This window comes from Suncus etruscus, chromosome 5 (assembly GCF_024139225.1).
Source record: "Suncus etruscus isolate mSunEtr1 chromosome 5, mSunEtr1.pri.cur, whole genome shotgun sequence".
Taxonomy (NCBI): domain Eukaryota; kingdom Metazoa; phylum Chordata; class Mammalia; order Eulipotyphla; family Soricidae; genus Suncus; species Suncus etruscus.
In genome coordinates this window covers 12,928,334-12,949,579 of record NC_064852.1, presented here as the reverse complement: position 1 = coordinate 12,949,579, position 21,246 = coordinate 12,928,334, and the positions used below count along the sequence as shown (strand labels likewise).

Here is a 21,246-nt window from a genome sequence, read left to right as displayed (position 1 = left end):
AAACTAAAAAAAAAGTACCCGGGCCCGGAGAGATAGCACAGCAGTGTTTGCCTTGCAAGCAGCCGATCCAGAACCTAAGGTGGTTGGTTCGAATCCCGGTGTCCCATATGGTCCCCCGTGCCTGCCAGGAGCTATTTCTGAGCAGACAGCCAGGAGTAACCCCTGAGCATCGCTGGGTGTGACCCAAAAACAAACAAACAAACAAACAAAAATACCGTATTTTCCGGTGTATAAGACAACTTTTGAAGCAAAAAAAAAAGTCAACCGAAAATCGGGGGTCATCTTATACGCCGAGTATACCCCGAAAAATGTTTCAATATGCCACTAAACAAAAATTGTCTGAATATTGCCACAAAATGAATTTTCCAACTCGATCCTGCACCAATCACTGCCAGGCTGCTCAGACCGCCTCTCTAACTCAGCCAACCCAAGCAGGCTTTTTTATGCATGCCAATTATACAGTGTCCTGGAGCCGAATATACACTGTCAAAAGCCTGCTCAGATGGGCCAGAGTCAGAGAGAAGTCTATGACAGTAGAACCTTTGACCTTTGCTTGTTGTGATTGGCTCACTGTGGTACCTACAGTTGCAGCACAGGAACGTTCTGTCTGATACAGCGAATATAGGCCTAAACCTATGTTTTAACTGCAAAATTAGGGGGTTGTCTTATATACCCAGTCGTCTTCTATGCCGGAAAATACGGTATATATATAGTAAATACTATATATATATATATATATATATATATAGTATAAATTAGACTGGCCTTTTGTTGCAGAGAGTGTTAACACCCTCTATCAGAGGCACTGACAGGAGACTAAAGGGGCTGGACCAGGAATAGGGTAAGGAAGCCTATGATGTCATACACTATACCTCTCACTAGGAATATAGACTTCTCTGCCTGATGGACTCCGAGACATCCCTCAAAGCCCAGTTCCAACATTACCATGTCTTCTATTTACTGGCCTATAGCCTCAGTGCCCCAGGGTCCCATGGTTTGTCTTAGCACCAATCACATTACCACTGCTGGGGTCTGTGTTCTCCCCAAGACTGGGGATTCTAGAAAGGTAGGACTGTATGGTTCAGATATGCAAGGAAAGAGAGTAAAGAAAGAGAGGCAGATCCTTGCAGTATAAGGTACAGGGTGAATGGTCTACTCCCCATGGCTTTTTCAAATGCCCTCCCCTTAGGTACTGTCCACCACCAACTGTCTCCTGTTGAAGAAGGGGAAGCTACTCCCTCAGTACTAGGTTTGAACAATAGTACAGCAGTCCTGGTTCGATCCCCAGCATCATTTATGATCCCCCAAGCACCAGCAGGAGTAATTCTTGAACACAGTCAGGAGTAAGCCCTGAGCACTGGCGGGTGTGGCCCCAAACAAAACCAAAACAAACCAGCCTTGAACTCCCCTTCTCCTCTTGGGGTGCTCTGGAAACTTCTAAAGTACCAACCCCTGTGGCCTAAGTGTTCATGGGAGTCTTTCAACCCCAACTGCTGAGTCAGTTCCTCTGCTACTACACCCCTAAAGGCTGAACAGAACCCCAAGGCCAACCCCAGACCTGAAAGAAGAAAAAAAAAAGCCTCCCAGAGAATAAGTTGGCATCTCCGTACTGTCAACTTCTGGCTGTGTGGTCTCAGGCAAGTCACTCTCTTGCTCTGGTCTTAGATTCCCCTCCTATCTAAAGCAAGAACCGTATGTTCTCTCTCGGAAGGGCTGTGGCCTGGATTAAATTAGCCAGGGTTTAGGAAAAGATTTGTGCGTCCTTGTATTCCTATGCTTAACAAGTTAGTTGCTGACAGGCCATCTTGAGCAGAAGTTGGCTCAGGCTGTCCTTGGAACTCAAAAGTGGCAGGTGGCCTGGAGCTGGAGCCTGCAGGGCCCTTGGGAGAGAGATCCAGAGGCTGCCAAATAGTCAAGAGGCCACTTGGCTTAGCATTCAAGCACTCCTGGTGTCTGGGTACCCATTTGGGACTAAGGACAAAAATAAACTGAGAGTCAGAGTCAAAGGAAATACTCAGCCTGTGTTGGCTGAAATGTTCAGCCTCATGCTTCTTGGTCTCTTGCTTTTCTCATGGACCAATTGTTTGTCCCAAACCCTCTCCCCCCAGTTACTCTGGACATAGGGAGTGTTTCCTTTTGGGACAGGGTAGGTGAACTCTCAGAGCTCATTGTCAAAATTTAGGGCAGGAGCCAGAGTGGTAAGGCATTTGCCTTGCACATGGCCAACATAGGAAGGACCCTGGTTTGAATCCCGGCATTCCATATGGTCCCCCGAGCTGGCCAGGAGCAACTTCTGAGGGCAGAGCCAGGAGTAACTCCTGAGTGCCACCAGGTGTGACCCAAAGCCCCCCACAAAAGAAAGAAAAAAAGTTTAGAGCAGAGGGTTGGAGAGAGAGCACAGTAGGTAAGGCACTTGCAGATCTGGGTTCAATCTCTGATATCCCTCCCATATGGTCTCCTGGGCACTGCCCGAGTGACTCCTGAGCAATGCTAGGTGTTACCCAAAAACTAGCAAAAAAAAAAAAAAAAAAGGAGGGGTATCTGGAGCAATAGTACAGTAGGGAGGGTGCTACCCTTGTGTGAAACCAACCCAGGCTCAATCCCCAGCATCCATATGGTCCCCTGAACGTGCCAAGAGTGATTTTTGAGTGCAAAGCCAAGAGTAAATCCTGAGCACTGCTAGGCATGACCCCCAAACAAAAGTTCATATCATGGGGCCAGGGGACCATGGAGGTAGGGCATTTGCCTTCCATGCAGAAGGTCGGTGGTTTGAATCCTGGCATCCCATATGGTCCTCCGAGCCTGCCAGGAGCGGTTTCTGAGCATAGAGCCAGGAGTAACCCCTGAACGCTGCCAGGTGTGACCCCAAAACAAAAAAAAAAAACAAAACAAAAGAAGTTCAGATCAGGCTGAGAATTGATTGACATGCAGGAGTCCTGAGTTTGGGCCTCTGAGCACTGCTGGGACCAACCTCTGAGCACTGCACTTGAGAAGATCCTGAACACTGCCAGGTGTGGTCCCCAAAACCAAAAATTAAGGGGTTCAGAGTTTAAGCTCAGGATTTGAAAAAACCCTAGAATATGTACAGGTGTCAGTTGCCTCCTACTTCCTTGTCACATAGGAATAAAATAAAAAAGTCCTTTCAAAAGGCAGCCAATAGGAGCTGGAGTGGTGGCGCAGTGGTAGAGCATTTGCCTTGTATGGGGCTGACCTAGGATAGACCATGGTTCGATCCCCCAGCATCCCATATAATCCCCCAAGCCAGGAGTGATTTCTGAGGAGTAACCCCTCAGCATTACCAGATGTGCACCGCCCCCCACCCCCCGACAAAAAAGGCAGCCAATATACTCTGACCTTTGACAAAGAAGAGAATCACAGCAGGGTAACCTGGAATCCATCTCTGCTGTTTCTAAATTCCCACCAAGGGGATCTGCTGCCCACATGTTCCCCAAGTCACAAGTGGGTCCTGGCAAGGGCTGTGTCCCCTAGAAGTGTGGCTTCTTTCTTTTTTTTTTGGTTTTTGGGTTTTTGGGCCACACCCGGCGGCTCTCAGGGGTTACTCCTCACTATCTGCTCAGAAATAGCTCCTGGCAGACACAGGGGACCATATGGGATGCCAGGATTCTAACCACCAACCTTCTGCATGAAAGGCAAACGCCTTACCTCCATGCTATCTCTCTGGACCCCTAATTTTTTTTTTTTTTGGCTTTTTTCGGCCACACCCGGCAGTGCTCAGGGTTTACTCCTGGTTATCTGCTCAGAAATAGCTCCTGGCAGGCACAGGGGGACCATATGGGACACCGGGATTCGAAACAACCACCTTAGGTCCTGGGTCGGCTGCTTGCAAGGCAAACATTGCTGTGCTGGGCCCGGAGAGATAGCACAGCGGCATTTGCCTTGCAAGCAGCGGATCCAGGACCAAAGGTGGTTGGTTCGAATCCCGGTGTCCCATATGGTCCCCTGTGCCTGCCAGGAGCTATTTCTGAGCAGACAGCCAGGAGTAACCCCTGAGCAACGCCGGATGTGACCCAAAAACCAAAAAAAACAAAAACAAAAACATTGGGCCGGGCGGTGGCGCTAAAGGTAAGGTGCCTGCCTTGCCTGCGCTAACCTTGGACGGACCGCGGTTCGATCCCCTGGTGTCCCATATGGTCCCCCAAGCCAGGAGCAACTTTTGAGCACATAGCCAGGAGTAACCCCTGAGCGTTACCGGGTGTGGCCCAAAAACCAAAAAAAAAAAAAAAAAAAAAAAAAAAAACAAAAACAAAAACATTGATGTGCTATCTCTTCGACCCCGTGTGGCTTCTTTCTAATCTGTCCACGGGGGTTGTGGTAGAAGAGGCACCCCATTTTTATACAGCCATGATATAGACCAGAAGCTTTGGGCCACATGAGAACTGGCAACAGCTTTCTAAAGTCTTTAAACCTCAACTTTCTTGTCTAAGAAATGAGGACAGTGGTCCCATATTTCACAGCATGGTTTAAGAATTTAAGGAAGGTGTGAAAAGAGTTTAGCGCTACAACTGGCATCTAGGTGGCAACTGAATATAGGAATCATGGCCCCCACTGCGTTAGAAATAACAGACATGATGGGGCCGGAGCGATAGCACAGCAGTAGGGCTTTTGCCTTGCAAAAGGTCAATCCAAGAAGGACCCCAATTCGATTTCCGGTATCCCATATGGTCCCCCGAGCCTGTCAGGGGGCACTTTCTGAGTGCAGAGCCAGGAGTAGCCCCTGAGCGCTGCCAGGTGTGACCTCAAAACAAAATAAAACAAAAACCCCAAAACAACAACAACAACAAGAAATGACTAACATGGGGGCCGGAGCAATAGTACAGAGTATAAGGCGCTCGCCTTGCTTGAGGCAGACTTGGGTTCCATCCCTAGCATCCCAACTGGTCCTGAGTAGAGAGCCAGGAGTAAACCTTGAGCACAGCCAGGCGTGGCCCAAAACAAAAACAGAAACAAAACAACGAAATCCTAGGCAGGTATTCCCCAATATCCTAGTTAGTAAGACATGCCAGACTACTTCTAGGTGATGTTTCTGGGTAATGGTTTCTGATTTCTTCGCCATGTAAATTCATAGTAGTTGTAGTTCCATATACCCTTTCCGCTATCCACATAAAAGCAAGAGGAATGTTCTTCTTTTGAGAGTGGGAGGGGACCTGGACAGAGGCACTCACAGAGGGACAGATGGGGTAAACGAGAGACTATAAGGATTGGGCAGTGAGGGGCATGGTCAGGTCCCTCAGAGTTCCCCCACCCCATGAACCCACTGAGCCCAGCCCTGGGACAGTGAATGGAAGACCCAAGAAGGGCAGCCTGGAGGTGCCAGCCCACCTTGAGGAGCTCGGGCGCTTGCTTCTTGAGTTTCTCCATCTTCCACTCGTTCTCGCAGGGGTTGAGCGAGGAGGGGGGTGCGGTGCAGGAGCAGCGGCAGTCGGACCCGGAGCTCACCGTCTCCACCGTGTAGAAGTCCTCGACCCGGGCCCGCCCGCTGCGCACCCGGCTGCAGGCGTCCTTGCTCAGCGGCCTCATGATGCATTTGCAGCGGCAGTCGGAGCCCTCCGAGGTCATGCGCACCTGTTCTGTGTCCCCCAACACCTGTGGGAGAGGCTGGGTGAGCTCGAGGCTTTATACCTCCTCATCCAGCCTGGGGAGGACAGGGTTGAAAAGCACCCAAGGATCCCTTCAAAGCAAACAAAAGTCTTCTAAGAATGAGACCACTTGGGCCAGGGCAATAGTACAGTGGGTAGGGAGTTTGCTTTGCATACAGCTGACCCAGGTTTAATCCTAGGCATCCCATATGGTGCCCCTGAGCCTGCCAAGAGTGACTTCTGGGTGCAGAGCCAGGGGTAACTCCTGAGCTCTGCCAGGTGTGGCCCAGAAGCAAAACAGCAACAAACATAATAATGAGAACACTAATATATGATATGTTTTGGTTTTTGGGTCACACCTGATGACACTCAGGGGTTACTCCTGGCTCTGTGCTCAGAAATTGCCACTGGCAGGCTCATATGGGATGCCAGGATTTGAACCACCATTGGTCCTGGGTTGGCCTCTTTCAAGGAAAACACCCTACTGTGTGTTGTCTTTCCGACCCCATATGGTATGTTTTTAAATGGAGTAGGGTGGCCGGAGATATAGCACAGCAGGTAGGGTGTTTGCCTTGCACATGGCTGACCTGTGTTTGATCCCTGACATCCAAAACCTCTGGCATCAACATTTCAACATATTTTAATGTACAACAATATATTTTAAAAGTGTTTTGGGCTGGGCCCAGAGAGATAGCACAGCGGTGTTTGCCTTGCAAGCAGCCGATCCAGGACCTAAGGTGGTTGGTTCGAATCCTGGCATCCCATATGGTCCCCCATGCCTGCCAGGAGCTATTTCTGAGCAGACAGCCAGGAGTAACCCCTGAGCACCGCTGGGTGTGGCCCAAAAACCAAAAAAAAAAAAAAAAGTGTTTGGGGCTGGGAATGGAGTTCAGTATCAAAACTACCTCCCTGTGTGTATAAGAACTTCTACTACAACCCCCACCTAATCTCTTTTGTTTTGTTTTGTTTCGTTGCTATACCCTGAACTGCTCAGGACTTACTCCTGGCTCTATCTTCAGGGATCACTCCTGAATGGGCTATATGGGATACCAGAGATAAGACCTGGATTGGCCACAGCCAAGGCAAACACCTTTAGCTGATGTACTACTATTCCTCCAGTCCCATCTCTCTATGTTTTGGGGACTACCAAAAGGTGATCAGGGCCATTATGGGCTCAATGTCAGGCAATGCTCTGAAGAAATGTGTGCTGAAAATCAAACTTGGGTTCCTACATACAAAGCTTGTTGCTCCAGTCTTAGGAGCTTTCTTCCCAGACCTGGTACATGCAGGAAGCCAGAATTGGTAGGAGAGGAGGCAGAGCCTGGTTTGAGGAGTCCCCAAGAACTGGCTGTGGAGGTCCCCGAGAACTGGCCATGGATTGGGGTATCTTCCTGCAAACACTGGGCATCAGAGAAAGTTTGAAACAGGAGCGCCAGTAAATGAGCTGGGCCAAGAAAGGAGTCGAGACCAAGCCCAGGGAGGTGACACTGAATGAGAACAGAGCAAGCAGAAGCCTGGGGCAGTGGCAGGGGTTGGCTGGCAGCCATGGACACCCACGGTCCTGTGCTCACATGGGATTTTAATTTTTGACTTTTGGGGCCACACCCAGCAGTACCCGGGGTTACTCTTGGCTCTGCAATAAGGAATCACTCCTAGCAGTAGAGCTTGGGAGACCATATAGTGTTATGTATGTAAACATTTCCATAAGATTATTATGTTAGGGGCCGGAGAGATAGCATGGAGGTAAGGCTTTGCCTTTCATGCAGAAGGTCATGGGTTCGAATCCCGGTATCCCATATGGTCCCCTGAGCCTGCCAGGAGCAATTTCTGAGCGTGGAGCTAGGAGTATTCCCTGAGCACTGCCGGGTGTGACCCCCCCCCAAAAAAAAACCACACACACACACACACACACACACACACACACAAAGATTATTATGTTACTGGCCATACCCTACTCAATAATTGTGCCCTACCCTAGGGTGTGACCTGGCATTCTGCTCCCACCCTAGGGTGGCACCTGATTCTAAGGTATAAAAGCAAGGGTCTGTGGTAGGCTATGGTTTTTTTTGGGTTCTGACGCTGGGGCTTTTGGCTTCAGCCAAAAAGCTGATATCTTCAGAAGCCTGACTGCCTGTTAGCTTTCCACCCGCCGCATTCATCTCAGAACCACCTGAACAGGGTGGCAGACACGTGGTCCGAGCTGGAGGAGAAAGACCTCATCCTCCGTCCCTCCATCAGTCAGACCCATCAAGGACTGACTTGCAACAATATAGGATGCCAAGATCAAACCCAGGTAAGGCAGGCACCCTGCCCGCTGTGCTATTGCTAGGCCACTCATGTGGGATTTCTTTTTCTTTTTTTTTTCTTTTTTTTTTTTTTGGGCCACATCCGGCAATGCTCAGGGGTTACTCCTGGCTGTCTGCTCAGAAATAGCTCCTGGCAGGCACGGGGGACCATATGGGACACCGGGATTCGAACCAACCACCTTTGGTCCTGGATCGGCTGCTTGCAAGGCAAACGCCACTGTGCTATCTCTCCGGGCCCCATGTGGGGTTTCTTAATCCGAACGCCCCACAGCTCCTGCTCTCACCCATTTTTCCTTCCACACCCCTGGATACTCTTTTCAGTGCTTCTAAGACCCCAGAATGCCCTTCTCTGTGTAGGAATCTTTTGTAGGAGGGTCATGTTCTGTGTGACAGGGCTAGGCTTCTTCCTCCTCCTTTTCCTCCTCCTCACCCCAAACTCTTCCCAATTCTGGCTTGCCTGCAGCCTCCACAGGAGGCTGCTACATTCCTTGGGTCCTCAATGAGGTGCTACCTCCTGAGGGGAGCAGCCAAGGGCCTGACTGGGCTAGGGCTTGGAAGAGGGGGCCCAGCTCTCCTAGCAGCTGGTATGAATCCAGGCAGGGTCCTGACTCTGCGGTTTCTGCTCCCTGATTGCTCAAGTTCCAGCTCCCACACTTCCTCCTTAATGTCCTAAAACTCCCCCACACTGGTTTTGAGGGGAAATCTGGCCAGTGTAGGCAGCGCACCAGGCCTATTACCCTGGCCAGCACTGGTCACTGCTAAGTGGTCTCTGCTCTGGGTGGCTGCAAGACCCCTATATTCCGTTTACCCATTATTTCCCATCTCCATCTGCTCTCACCATGACCCCTTCTCAGAGAGGAGACATTTGAGGGGCTGGAGAGATAGCATGGAGGTAGAGTGTTTGCCTTGCATGCAGAAGAATGGTGGTTTGGGCCTGGAGAGATAGTACAGCGGCGTTTGCCTTGCAAGCAGCGGATCCAGGACCAAAGGTGGTTGGTTCGAATCCCAGTGTTCCATGTGGTCCCCCGTGCCTGCCAGGAGCTATTTCTGAGCAGACAGCCAGGAGTAACCCCTGAGCGTTGCTGGGTGTGGCTCAAAAACCAAAAGAAAAAAAGAACGGTGGTTTGAATTCCAAATCCCATATGGTCCCTTGAGCCTGCCCAGGGGTGATTTCTGAGTGTAGAGCCAGGAGTGGCCCCTGAGAGCTGCCGGGGTATGACCCCCCCCCCAAAAAAAAAGAGACATTTGAGAATCAGAGAAGACTCGGCACCTGCCAGGCATCACACAGCATGGCTGGATTCTAAATTCGATCCGTGTGTTGTTTCTATTGTTTCTTCCACCAGCATCCATGATCACTAGGCCAGGCTTGTCCACAGTCGTGAGGAATCTTGGAAGGGCAGAGGGATGGCTCCAAGTGACCCTCTCTGTTCTTGGCACAAGGGGTGGAGCTGGTACCTACAGGAAAATGACTGACCACTGACTCATAATTGTTCCCCTTTGTCCTGCAGCCACACTTAGCATTCCTTCTGCCAGTGATCAGAATGCAAATGGTTTCTGATCCAGAAGTTCCTGAGGGGCAAGGGGAGGCAGCAAGGAGATAGTTCATAGAGCTTTAGTGCATGCTTTGCCTGTCTGTTGGGGTCCTAGTTCAATTTCTGATTCACATGAAACCCTGAGCACTGTGCTGGGAGTGGCCTTTGAGTACCGTTGGGTGTGACCCAGGGATGGCTCAATGGCAACAGTCCCTGTCTTTTTTTTTTTTTTTTTTTAGTTTTTGGGTCATACCCGGCAGTGCTCAGGGGTTACTCCTGGCTCCATGCTCAGAAATTGCTCCTGGCAGGCACAGGGGACCATATGGGACGCTGGGATTCGAACCGATGACCTCCTGCATGAAAGGCAAATGCCTTACCTCCATGCTATCTCTCCAGCCCCAACAGTCCCTGTCTTGTGGGAGGTCCAGACTTTGCTTCCCACTGCTGCTCACATCAGCTGAGCTTAGTTCCCATCCGCTGAGTGTGTGTTCTTGGCACACGACAATCTAGAAGAAAACTGCACTTTTCCGGGAATGACCCCTGAAAGCCCTCTGGTTAGACTGTACGGGAGAACTGTGGTTAAAGAGCTGTGTACTGCAACATCCAACCACACATGTGTTTGTAGTAGCATAATCTCATGTGTTCTGTGCATGAGAGCATGACACTCAAACATGGGTATGCATTGCTGCATCACAACCACATGCGTGTGCATTACAATATCACGATCCTTTATAGATGTGCATGGCAACTAAGTATGATGTAGCATCAAAATAACAGGGTCTGGGCCGGGCGGTGGCGCTGGAGGTAAGGTGCCTGCCTTACCTGCGCTAGCCTAGGAGACGGACCGCGGTTCGATTCCCCGGCGTCCCATATGGTCCCCCAAGCCAGGAGCGACTTCTGAGCGCATAGCCAGGAGTAACCCCTGAGCGTCACCGGGTGTGGCCCAAAAACCAAAAAAAAAAAAAAAAAAAAAAAAAAAAAATAACAGGGTCTACGGTGATAGTATAGTGGGAAGGGCATTTGCCTTGCACAGGGCTGACCAGGGTTTCATTCCCAGCATTCCTTATAGTCCCCCGAGCCTACCAGGAGTGATTGCTGAACAAAAAGCCAGGAGTAACCACTATGTGGTAATTACTGAGAGCTGGATGTTGTCCCAATACAAAAAATAAAGAGCAGACAGAAACCCACAACAATAACGAGGTGGGATTCATGGAAAAAAGGCTCCTGGGCCTTTGCAAGCTCATGCTACTGTGAGAGGGGAAGAGAAGTGGGGGAGCTAAAGAGGGGGAGAAATGGGAAGAAAAGGAGAGAGGGAAAAAAGGAGAGAGAGAAAGGAAAAGGGAATGGAGAGAGGGAGAGGGAGAAGAGAGGGCAAGAGAAGAAGAGAGTGAAAAAGAGAGGGAGAGGGGAAGCCAGCGAGGGGGAGCTAGAGGTAAGGTGTCTGCCTTGCAAGCGCTAGCTAAGGATCGGCGTCCCATACAGTCCCCCCCCAACCAGGGGCAATTTCTGAGCACTTAGCCAGGAGTAGCCCCTGAGCATCAAAAGGATGTAGCCCGAAAAACAAAACAAAACAAAACAAAAAACAAAAAAAAGAGAGAGGGAGAGGGGCTGGAGCAATAGCACAGTGGTAGGGCGTTTGCCTTGTATGTGGCTAACCCATGAAAGATCTGGGTTCGATCCCTGGCATCCCATATGGTCTCCCAAGGCAGAAACGATTTCTGAGCACAGAGCCAGGAGTAACCCCAGAGCATCATCACCAGGTGTGGCCCAAAATTAAAAAAAATAATAATAATAAAAGAAAGAGAGGGAGAAAGAGAAGACAGAGAGAAAGAGAAAGCAGGGAATAGGGGGCTTGAGTTGTGAAATGTTCTAGAAGCAGAGCAAAGCGTCTCTTTTTTTTTTTTTTTTTTTTTTTTTTTTGTGGTTTTTGGGTCACACCCGGCAGTGCTCAGGGGTTATTCCTGGCTCCATGCTCAAAAATTGCTCCTGGCAGGCACGGGGGACCATATGGGACGCTGGGATTCAAACTGATGACCTTCTGCATTCAAGGCAAATGCCTTACCTTCATGCTTTCTCTCTGGCCCCCCTATCTGGAAGATTTAACCAGTCCTAGGCTCTTTGGAGGCTCAGTGCTCAAGTTTGTCAAATGGGTCAGATTCTTGGCAGGAGAGTTGGGTGAGACCCAGAAGAGAAGAGCTGCGAATGGGCCAGCACTGAACACACAGGAAGCTCCACGAGGCTTTGTCTTGCCAAGGGGAGTGCTAGGGCAAAAATCTTCCTGGCAGAGAGACTCTGGGGCAGGGGTCCTGAAACTTTTTAAACAGGGGCCAGTTCACTGTCCCTCAGACCATTGGAGGGTCTGACTATAGTAAAAACAAAACTTATGAACGAATTCTTATGCACACTGCATATATCTTATTTTGCAATGAAGGAACAAAACAGATACAAATACAATATGTGGCCCGCGGGCCATAGTTTGAGAACCACTGCGTCTGGGGGGTCGGGCCCAGCCTACATGGTCATTGTGTGGGCCTGGTCTGCTCTGGAGGCTGTTTCCAATTACACCCACAGGCGGAAACTCCCCAAGTGGAGACACAGTAACACCTAAGCCTCGGAGACCATCAGGGCCCGGAATCCGAGCTCCAGCCTGGACACCAGACACCACCAGACTTGCTCCAGCCTCCCCAGTCCACTCTGGCCCATCTCCCTCATGTCTGTGCCCAGAGACTTCCCTGTTCCTCAGCTCCAGGGTACATGGAGGAATGAGGCACCAGAAGCAGAGGTCAAAACAGAGGGGCTCCCCACCACATTTCAAGGACATATAGCAAAAAGCAGGCTCCCAAAGGTCTCTGTTTCCAACCCTGGGTGCCATCTACGATCAGCCTTTCCATCTTAACCTCCACAAACACAAGGGAATTTTTTTTTGGGGGGGGTCACACCCGGCAGTGCTCAGGGGTTACTCCTGACTCTCTGCTCAGAAATCGCTCCTGGCAGGCACGGGGGACCATATGGGATGTCGGGATTCGAATCACCGTTGGTCCTGGGTCTGTCACTTGCAAGGCTAACACCCTACTGCTGTGCTATCTCTCCAGCCCCAACACAAGGGAATTGTAAACTCCTTACCCACACCCCAGCAGGACCGAGGTCTTTTTGCTTGCCAGGAATCCTGACTAGGAGGGAGCTGCTAGTGAAATGAAATTAAATGTTCAGCAAGGAGGTAGGTGGTCAGATCCCAGAACCCAGAGACTGTGAATTCTGGGATGAGTTGTACTTCAGAAAGTAGTGGTGGGGGCCAGAGAGATAGCATGGAGGTAGGACATTTGCCTTTAATGCAGAAGGACAGTGGTTCAAATCCTGGCATCCCATATGGTCCCCGGAGCCTGCCAGGAGTGATTTCTGAGCATAGAGCCAGGAGTATCCCCTGAGCACAGCTGGGTGTGACCCAAAAACCAAAAAAAAAAAAAAAAAAAAAAAAAAAAAAAAAGTAGTGGTGAGAAGCCAGGTTTGGGAAGGCTGAATTGGTTTTCTTGTTGTTTTGTTTGTTTTTGTTTCTGGATCACACCTAGCTGTACAAAGGGGTAACTCCTGGCTCTGCACTCAAGAATCACTCAAGAATCCTGGTAGCTAGGGGGACCATATATAGAATGCTGGGGACAGACATATGCAAGGCAAATGCCCAGCGCCCTACCTGTTGACTTGCAGCACTCAGCAGCTTTGTGCTCCATTCCAGGCCCCCCAGGAAGGCTGAATCTGGGGGCCAACTTAACCCTTTGGGGCCTGAGAAAAACTTCTTCCAGTCTCAGGCTGACCCTGGGAAGGAATTCAACCTCCCCCACCCCAAAGGACAGGTTTAGAGGGGCAGGAGGATTGTCAGAGGAGGGGTAGGGGAGAACGCAAACAGTGCTTACTCTTCAGAGCCAGCGGGAGTCTGCCTGTGTGAAAGAATGTGGAGTCAGCTCACTTGATTTTTATTTTTCCCAGCTGGGCGGGAGTTGTATAGGGGAGAGTTACGCTGAGTGTCCCCACGCCCCTGACGGCCGGCCTCACTCTCCAAAGCTTAGGATGGTCTCTCGCCTCATCAGCCCCAGCTGGTCCATACATATGTTGATATATATGCACATAAATCCAGCGGGGCCCCGGAGCAAGTAAACACACATACACAGCTGGTCCTGGAGCAACTACACAGTGATACATACCAGCAAGTGTCTGGCATGTGCATAGACCCCAGCAGGATCCTGGAGAAAGCAACACACACACACACACACACACACACACACACACACAGAGCAAGTGTTTGGCTGACTCACTATATAAGCAGAGTGTTGAATTTTCTGTCTTTGTTTTGAATGCACACCCTCCCCCATAAGTTTTTCATCCTTCTCCAAGACTCAGGAGATGCACAGGATCCTTCTAGAGAGGAGCCTCCAAGTGCCAATCTGGGGAGCTGGATTTTTGTTTGTTTTTTGGGTCACACCTGGCAGTGCTCAGGGACTACTCCTGGCTCTACGCTCAGAAATCAATCGCTCCTGGCAGGCTCGGGGGACCATATGGGATGCCAGGATTCGAACCACCATCCTTGTGCGTGCTAGGCAAACACCCTACCTCCATGCTATCTCTCTGGCCCTGGGAGCTGGGTTTTTCAGCTTACTTATGTCCCAGTTTGAGTCAGGCCAGGGGATGGAAAGGCGGGGCACTGTTCTCCAGATGGGGAGTGAGGCACAGAGACTCGAATCATTCAGTGAGTGATGTTATTCTTCCACATCAAATACGACACAGGGGCTGGCTCTCTCTATACCTCCATTTCCCCACCTGTAAAGTTCGGATGACTCCCATTCTCTTCTTGGCTCTGAAGCACATGCATGGGACTGCTGCCACATGGGATCTGTTCCTCAGCCACATCTCCTAGGACAGTACCCCACTCCCCTTCTTCCGGTGGGGGGGAAAGTTCCTGCTTTTCTCCAAGCACAGAGTCTGCCCTCCTTCCGGCCCTTCACTACTCTGGTCTGCTTCTTTGTCACTGGGTGTCCTTTCTAGAACATTCTCATGGTCTCTGCTCTAACTCATCCTAAGGATAAGAGTTCAGGGGTCTGAGGGATAGCATGTAACTCCACCCTGAATTTAGGTATATCTTCCCAAGAGCCCTCCCAGGAATGGGCGGGTCTCAGGTAGATATACCTAAATCCAGGGTGGAGTTACATAGCACAGTGGTGGGGCGTTTGCCTTGCACTCTGGCCAACCTCAGATGGACCCTGGTTGGATTCCCAGCATCCTGTATGATTCCCCAAGCCTGCCAGGAGCAGTTTTTTTTTGTTTGTTTTGTTTTTGTTTTTGTTTTTGGGCCACACCTGGCGGTGCTCAGAGGTTACTCCTGGCTGTCTGCTCAGAAATAGCTCCTGGCAGGAACGGGGGACCATATGGGACATCGGGATTCGAACCAACCACCTTTGGTCCTGGATCGGCTGCTTGCAAGGCAAACGCCGCTGTGCTATCTCTCCGGGCCCCCAGGAGCAGTTTTTTTGTGTAGAGCCAGGAATAACCCCTTAGCACCACCCGGTGAGCCCCCCGCCCACCAAAAAAAAAAAAAAAAAAGGATAAGAGTTCATGATCCGATTAATATTTAATTGGGTACATACTTGATAACAGGTGTAGAACTAAGTTTTTGGGGTTTTTTTGGAATCTCAAGCAATACTCAGGGAAGTGAAGGGATCACTCCCGGAGTGTGCTACTTAGCCAATAAGCTGGATTGAGGGTCTGGCATTGAAAGGAGCTTCCCAGGCTCTGTGGTGTTGGGGGCCATGAGGTGGCCACGAGGTGGTGCTGGAGGGGTGCGGAGAGGGGATGAATCCTGGGCTTTGTATATATGAAACATGTCACTCCACGCCTCAGTGATCTCCCGCGCTTCCAGGCACCATCTCACTAACTTAGCATCTATTGCAAGCATGGGAGTGATTGTCCCTGGGTCCCTGAGCTAGCAAAGGAGGAGGTTCAGGCTCTGAGAGGCAAAAGCTTAAGATCCCCTGCTGAGGGGGAAGGTAGGTCAGCTTGCCACCAGTGCAGACCCCTTCACCAACCCCCCTCAGCAGATCCAGGTCCTTAGGGCAGGCGTGCCCACCCATGGCAGGAGCACTAGTGCCAGGCTCATGCCAGCCCAGGCTGAGTTTTAACGGGGAGGGATCTGGGGCCCCCGCAGGGACGAGCAAAACTTGGGTCAGGCCTGGAGTTGCCAGGTCAGTTAAAGCCGGGAATAATTCAGTGCGTCCTTGGACACTGAAACCAGAATGTGGGCTGTCTCTGCCCTGCGTTCTTGGGAATTCCCTCCCGAGGCTGGGGAGCCTCCTCCTCTCTCCAAACTTCCAGCACACCCCTTCCTTGCATACCCCTTCCTTGGCTCTGGCTTTGGCTTCCTCTCTAAGTCCTAGATCCCGACCCTTGTCCCCTTCCTGATGGCCCCTTTCAGCTGGCACCCTCCCCATCCATTGGCACCTGGCTGGGTGCAAGGACTCTTACCTGACTGTCGGGGCGCATAGAGCCAGCTTGGGGCAGCAGTAGCAGCAGGGGCAGCAGCAGGAGCCGGGACAGCGACCGGGCCCCGGCCCTGGGCAGGACGGTGGCAGCTGCAGCCATGGCGAGGCGCGCAAGGCTGGCACGGACGCTGGGAAGCGCTGGCAGCCCCGGGAGCTCCTTGCCGCCTCCACCCCGCTTGCCAATCCCCGCCTCGCTGGGGCGGAGTTAGGGGGAGACAAGAAGGGGGGGAATAAAGGGGTGCCCGCCCCTCCTTGGAACACCACTCCAAAGGGAGGCTCCTGGGGACACTGCGCTCACAGGGGCGCACGTTCCTGCGGTGCGGGAAGGGGAAAGAATAGACTTGAAGGTGAGGATAGACAAGCAGGTGAGGGATTTAGGGTCCCCCCTCATCCCTTTGAGCCTCGGCTTTCTCCCCTGTAAAATGGGAAAGTTGGGGGGACCATGGACATAGACTATTGGGCATGTTGCTTGCCTTGCACATGTGGCCAACCTGCAATGGACTCCCAGTATGGTGTCCAGACCACCAGGAGTGATTCCTGAGCACCACCAGGTGTGGCCACCCCCAAAAATGTGGTAATGGGGGAATAACGCTTGTAGAGTCCTTCAACTTTACTTGTCCCCATCATAGCTTTCATCAAACCCCAGCCAAGGGGCTGGAGAGATAGCATGGAGGTAGGGCATTTGCCTCGCATGCAGAAGGACCGTGGTTCAAATCCCACATGGTCCCCGGAGCCTGCCAGGAGCGATTTCTGAGTGTAGAGCCAGGAGTAACTCCTGAGTGCTGCCGGGTGTGACCTAAAAAAATCAAAATCCTCCTCCCTCCTCAGCATGAGTTCCTCCAGCCAACAAATGCTAAAGAGCCTTTTCTGGTGCCCCTTCTCAGTTTGCTCCCCATTCTTTTGCTCCAAGAATCTTAGAATGCCCTGCTGGGGTCTTCCAAGCACCCGTGATGAAACCTGGGTTCTGAGTACCTGACCATATCTTCTCAGACCTGGCTTCTTTCCCATTTTCTTTTGGGCAGAGCCGGGGATTGAACCAAGGGTTCCCATGGTAACTCAGTCACACCCAGACCCTCCTTCTCTTTCTCCTCCTCCTCCTCCTTCTCCTCCTCTTCTGTAAGTCTTTTCATCTGAGCACAAGGCAGGAGAGAGGACTCCCTTCTCTTCCCTTTCCACTCACTAGGGACCCCTTCCCCAATTCAAGCTACCATTGCTCTAAAACCAATTCATCTTGGTGCCCCAAGTGTTGAGTTGCAATTTAACCTCTCCTGATTCCCAAGGACACCCTCAGTCTTACTGTCTTCAGAGGTGACTCTTTGGGGGGGGGGGGTTCCTTTCTGGAGCGTGTGTTTCCTTTTGTGGCATATGCCTTCCCTTGCGAAGGAAGATCAGGGCACCTCACTTTACAGGCACAACTGTGCCTCTTTCCTCACATGCAGTTAGCACAGCTGTATCTCAGGGTGGTTCTGACATAAACCTAGAGGCTGGATCTCCCATCTGCATCCAAATTCTGAAACTCAGAGGTGGGAGCCAGAAATCTCTTTTAACAAGTCTGCAGGGACTTAAGGTTTGGGAACTGGTTGAGTCCATGGTTCCCAGATCTCCCAGATGAATTCAGCAATGAAGTGCACTAGGTGTTTTATACAAATCGGTTTCGTTCCAATGCAGTGCTCTTCCCAGGGGCTGCATCAAGGTCAGGCTAATGTGAGTGTAAAAGGAGAATATGGGGGCTGTCTTCTAGTGGGGAGACTGTACAGGGACACAGTTAAGTTGGAAAGGTGGTGAGGGCTTTCCCAGAAATTTCTTTTACATTCAGTGAGTTAGTCATTTGTGAAGTTTTATTTGTTGAAAGAATAGACAAAATGTTCCGAAGACACATGGAAACTGGAGGGGTGTGCTCATGTGTGGTAGTGTGTGTGTGTGTGTGTGTGTGTCCATCCATTTCCCACTATGGAGTCCTCCCAGCAGCAGCCTGGCTGAGTCCCAGAAAAGCAAGGCTGTGGTTATTAGAGAACAGTGCTCCCTGCTGGCTACTCCCTGTTTAGTTTAGAACCACGATTTTGATTTCTAAGCTCCTTTGGCGCTAAGCTAGTGGCCATCCCAGTTCCAAGGTTCTGCTGGGGCCTTAGTGCAAGCTACTATCTAAACTGCCCACCTGAACTGCCCTCTCTAATCCTAGATTCCTGCCTGGTCTCCCCATCTTGCTTTTTTTTTTTTTGGTTTTTGGGTGACACCCAGTGGTGCTCATGGGTTACTCTGAAATTGCTCCTGACCATATGGGAAGCTGGAATTATGGGAAGCTGGAATTCGAACCACCTTCTGTCCTGAGTTGGCTGTGTGCAAGACAAACACCCTACTGCTGTGCTATCTCTCCAGTCCACCCCCATCTTGTTCTAATGTTCCTTCATCCACAGAAACTCCAGGCCTTTGAGAGGTTCCAATGAGGCCTCCTAGCCAGGGGAAGTCCTGCTAAGAATGGTACATCTTGGGGCTGGAGAGATAGCACAGTGGTAGGGTTGCAAGCGAACCCAGGACCAAAGGTGGTTTGAATCCTGGCATTTCATCTGATCCCCCCCGTGCCTGCCAGGAGCGAGTTCTGAGCACAGAGCCAGGAATAACCCCTGAGTGCTGCTGGGTGTGACCCAAAAAACCAAACAAAATAAAAGAATGGTATATCTTGGCCTTAGGAAGGTCACTAGACAGTTTAGAACCCAGAGCTGTCCCCTCTCTTCCCCTAAACTCTCTCTCTGCTCTCTGAGTGGGAGAGAGTTAGGCTCTGGGAAGATACATGATTAGGACATGGAGAGCACAGGAACGGGGAGTCCGGAGTTCTGAGTCTCATTACTGCTGGTGGGTGACTTTAGTACATAAGTCACCCCCCCAGAGCCATAGTGTGGATTAAATACCAAAGTGTGAAAGCCACTTCCCCTCTGCCTGCCCTGGCCCCCCGACAGTGGCAGGCACAAATTAAGGACATAGGAGAGCTTGGCCAACAAGGCAATGGGAAAGATCGAGCAAGTGCAAGGGAGTTAGTTGCCCGTTGCAATGCTGAGGTGGTAGAGAAGAGGCCTGCAAGGGGCATCTGTGTGCTTAGGGAGTTAGTTGCATGTTGCAATGCTGGGGTGGTAGAGAAGAGGCCTGCAAGGGGCATCTGTGTGCTTGTCCTTTGTCTAGCAGCAGTAGCAGCAGCAGCAGGAGGAGGAGGAGGAGGAGGCAGAGGAGTAGGAGCTGCAGCAGTAGCAGCAGTTGCTGCAGCAGTAGCAGTAGCAGCAGCAGCAGGAGGAGGAGCAGCAGCAGCAGTAGCAGTAGCAGCAGCAGCAGCAGGAGGAGCAGCAGGAGGAGGAGCAGCAGCAGTAGCAGCAGCAGTAGCAGTAGCAGCAGCAACAGCAGCAGCAGCAGCAGCAACAGGAGGAACAGCAGCAGGAGGAGCAGCAGTAGCAGAAAGAGGAGGCGGAGGAGGAAGAGCAGCAGCAGCAGCAGCAGCAGGAGGAGGATATAGAGGCAGAGGAGCAGCAGCAGCAGCAGCAGCAGCAGCAGCAGCAGCAGCAGCAGGAGGCGGAGGAGGAGGAACAGCAGCAGCAGCCTAGGCCACGAAGGCCCCTTCCCCAGGAGGGTGTAGTGGGGGGGACCTTCCAGTATTTCTTCCCGGAGGCTGATGGCCACGCGCTACCTGATGGCTGCAGAGGGAACAGCAGGGAGCAGGATGGGGTAGGGGGATTTTGCTCAGAAAGGGGCTTTGGCGCAAGGTAAACTGAGGCAAGATGGGCGGGAGTCTTCCAAATTGCCTCTCGCTCCGATCCCGACCCTCCTGTGCAGGAAGGTGAACCCGATTAGGTTTGCAAAGCAGCCCAGCCTCTCTTGCAAGCAAGCCGGCTTGGGTCCTCCAAGCCAGGGGCAGGGGGGACTTTGTTTAGAAGAAGCAAAGTGTGCACAATTTCCTCATGCCCGGCTCGGACATCGTCGGCTCTGCAGCTTCTGATTCTTTTGCAAGCAGAGGTGGACGTGAAAAGATCAAGAGAAACTTTTCTTCTCTCCCGCCCCACCTGGAAGGGCCAAGGCTTTCAAAGAAAAAGAATAGCCCATGAAAGCAAGAGTTTTATAGATTGCATTTGCATACGAACGCATGTGGTCGATCACCCCCGAGCGAGCCCAAATTCCCGGTCCTTTCATCTCCTGGGGTCCAATTTGGGGCCCGAGCCGCGCTGCACTGGGCTGGGCTCTGCAAGGAAGGGCCTGGCCAGTCCCAGGGAAAGAAGAAGAAGAAAAAAACCAAGCCACGCCCGGACACGCCCACCACCGCAAAACCACGCCCACCATCGCACAGACCACGCCCACCATCACAGGGCCGGGCCTCGCTGCACGTGCTCGGCCAAGGCCCGCGGCCCGCCTCCCCTCGGTGGACGAGTCCATTCCCGACGGGGGGGAAGACGAGGAACCTCAGGTCCTGGAAAACGGCATAAAAAGCCCCTAGATAGGACTTTTAACTAATACATTTATGCTACAATTTATTTATAAGGCTTGTTTTGTACGGCAGAGGTTATAATTTTGATTCTAGAGCCCGTTTCACTTCAGGTCGTGGGGCCTATTTCACCCCCGCGGTTGAAAGCGTCCGAGGGGGGAGGAGGCGGCGCCTCGCGGCGCGGACTACAACTCCCGGCGTGCCCCGCGCGCGGCGCGCGGCGCCGGCGTGTGACGTCGGGGGCGGGAGCTGGCCAGTTGCCGAGGGGGCGCGGTGCGGCGCGGCTCGGCTCGGCTCCGCTCCTTCGCTCGCTCGCTCGCTCGCTCTCTCGGCTGGGGGCCCCGGGAGCGGCGCGGCGCGGCGCGGGTGGGGAGCCGGCGGGGCCCCTGACAGTCGCCTCCCTTCGGCGGACGACGCGCGCGCGGACGAGGACGACGCGGGCCATGGCGGGGCGGCGAGCCCGGCGCGGGCCCTGAAGCGGGCGGGCGCCCCTCTCCTGCACCTCGCCGCCCGGCCCGGCCGAGCCTCATGGAGCGGGACGAGCGGCCGCCCAGCGCCGGGGCCGGCGGCGGGGGCTCGGGCTCGGGCTCGGGCTCGGGGTCCGGCTCGGGGTCCGCGGGGTTCCTGGAGCCCCCCGCCGCGCTGCCCCCGCCGCCGCGCAACGGTGGGTGAGGGGCGAGCCCGGGGAGGGACCCCCTTCTCCTCCTCCTCCTCTGCCCACTCCCCAGCCCAGACTTGGGGGGCCCTCGCCTCCCCTCCCCTCCCCTCCCCCTAGGCCCCGGGCATCCCCTCCTCCCAGCCCCCAGCCCCCCTCGGCTCGCCCTCCCC

At 52.4% G+C, this 21,246-nt stretch overlaps 1 protein-coding gene across 1 annotated transcript in view; it reads right to left on the bottom strand.

The window, feature by feature from the left end:
- The window catches only part of OLFML2A (olfactomedin like 2A), a 38,631-nt gene extending 22,669 nt beyond the window's left edge, over positions 1 to 15,962 (bottom strand). Inside the window, exons 1-2 of the mRNA XM_049774151.1 lie at positions 15,943 to 15,962; positions 5,341 to 5,604 (exon numbers count right to left, since the gene is read on the bottom strand). Coding sequence (XP_049630108.1) covers positions 5,341 to 5,604; positions 15,943 to 15,960 — 282 coding nt within the window. The 5' untranslated portion in view covers positions 15,961 to 15,962. The remainder of the gene's footprint in view (positions 1 to 5,340; positions 5,605 to 15,942) is intronic.
- Positions 15,963 to 21,246: the final 5,284 nt, after the last annotated feature.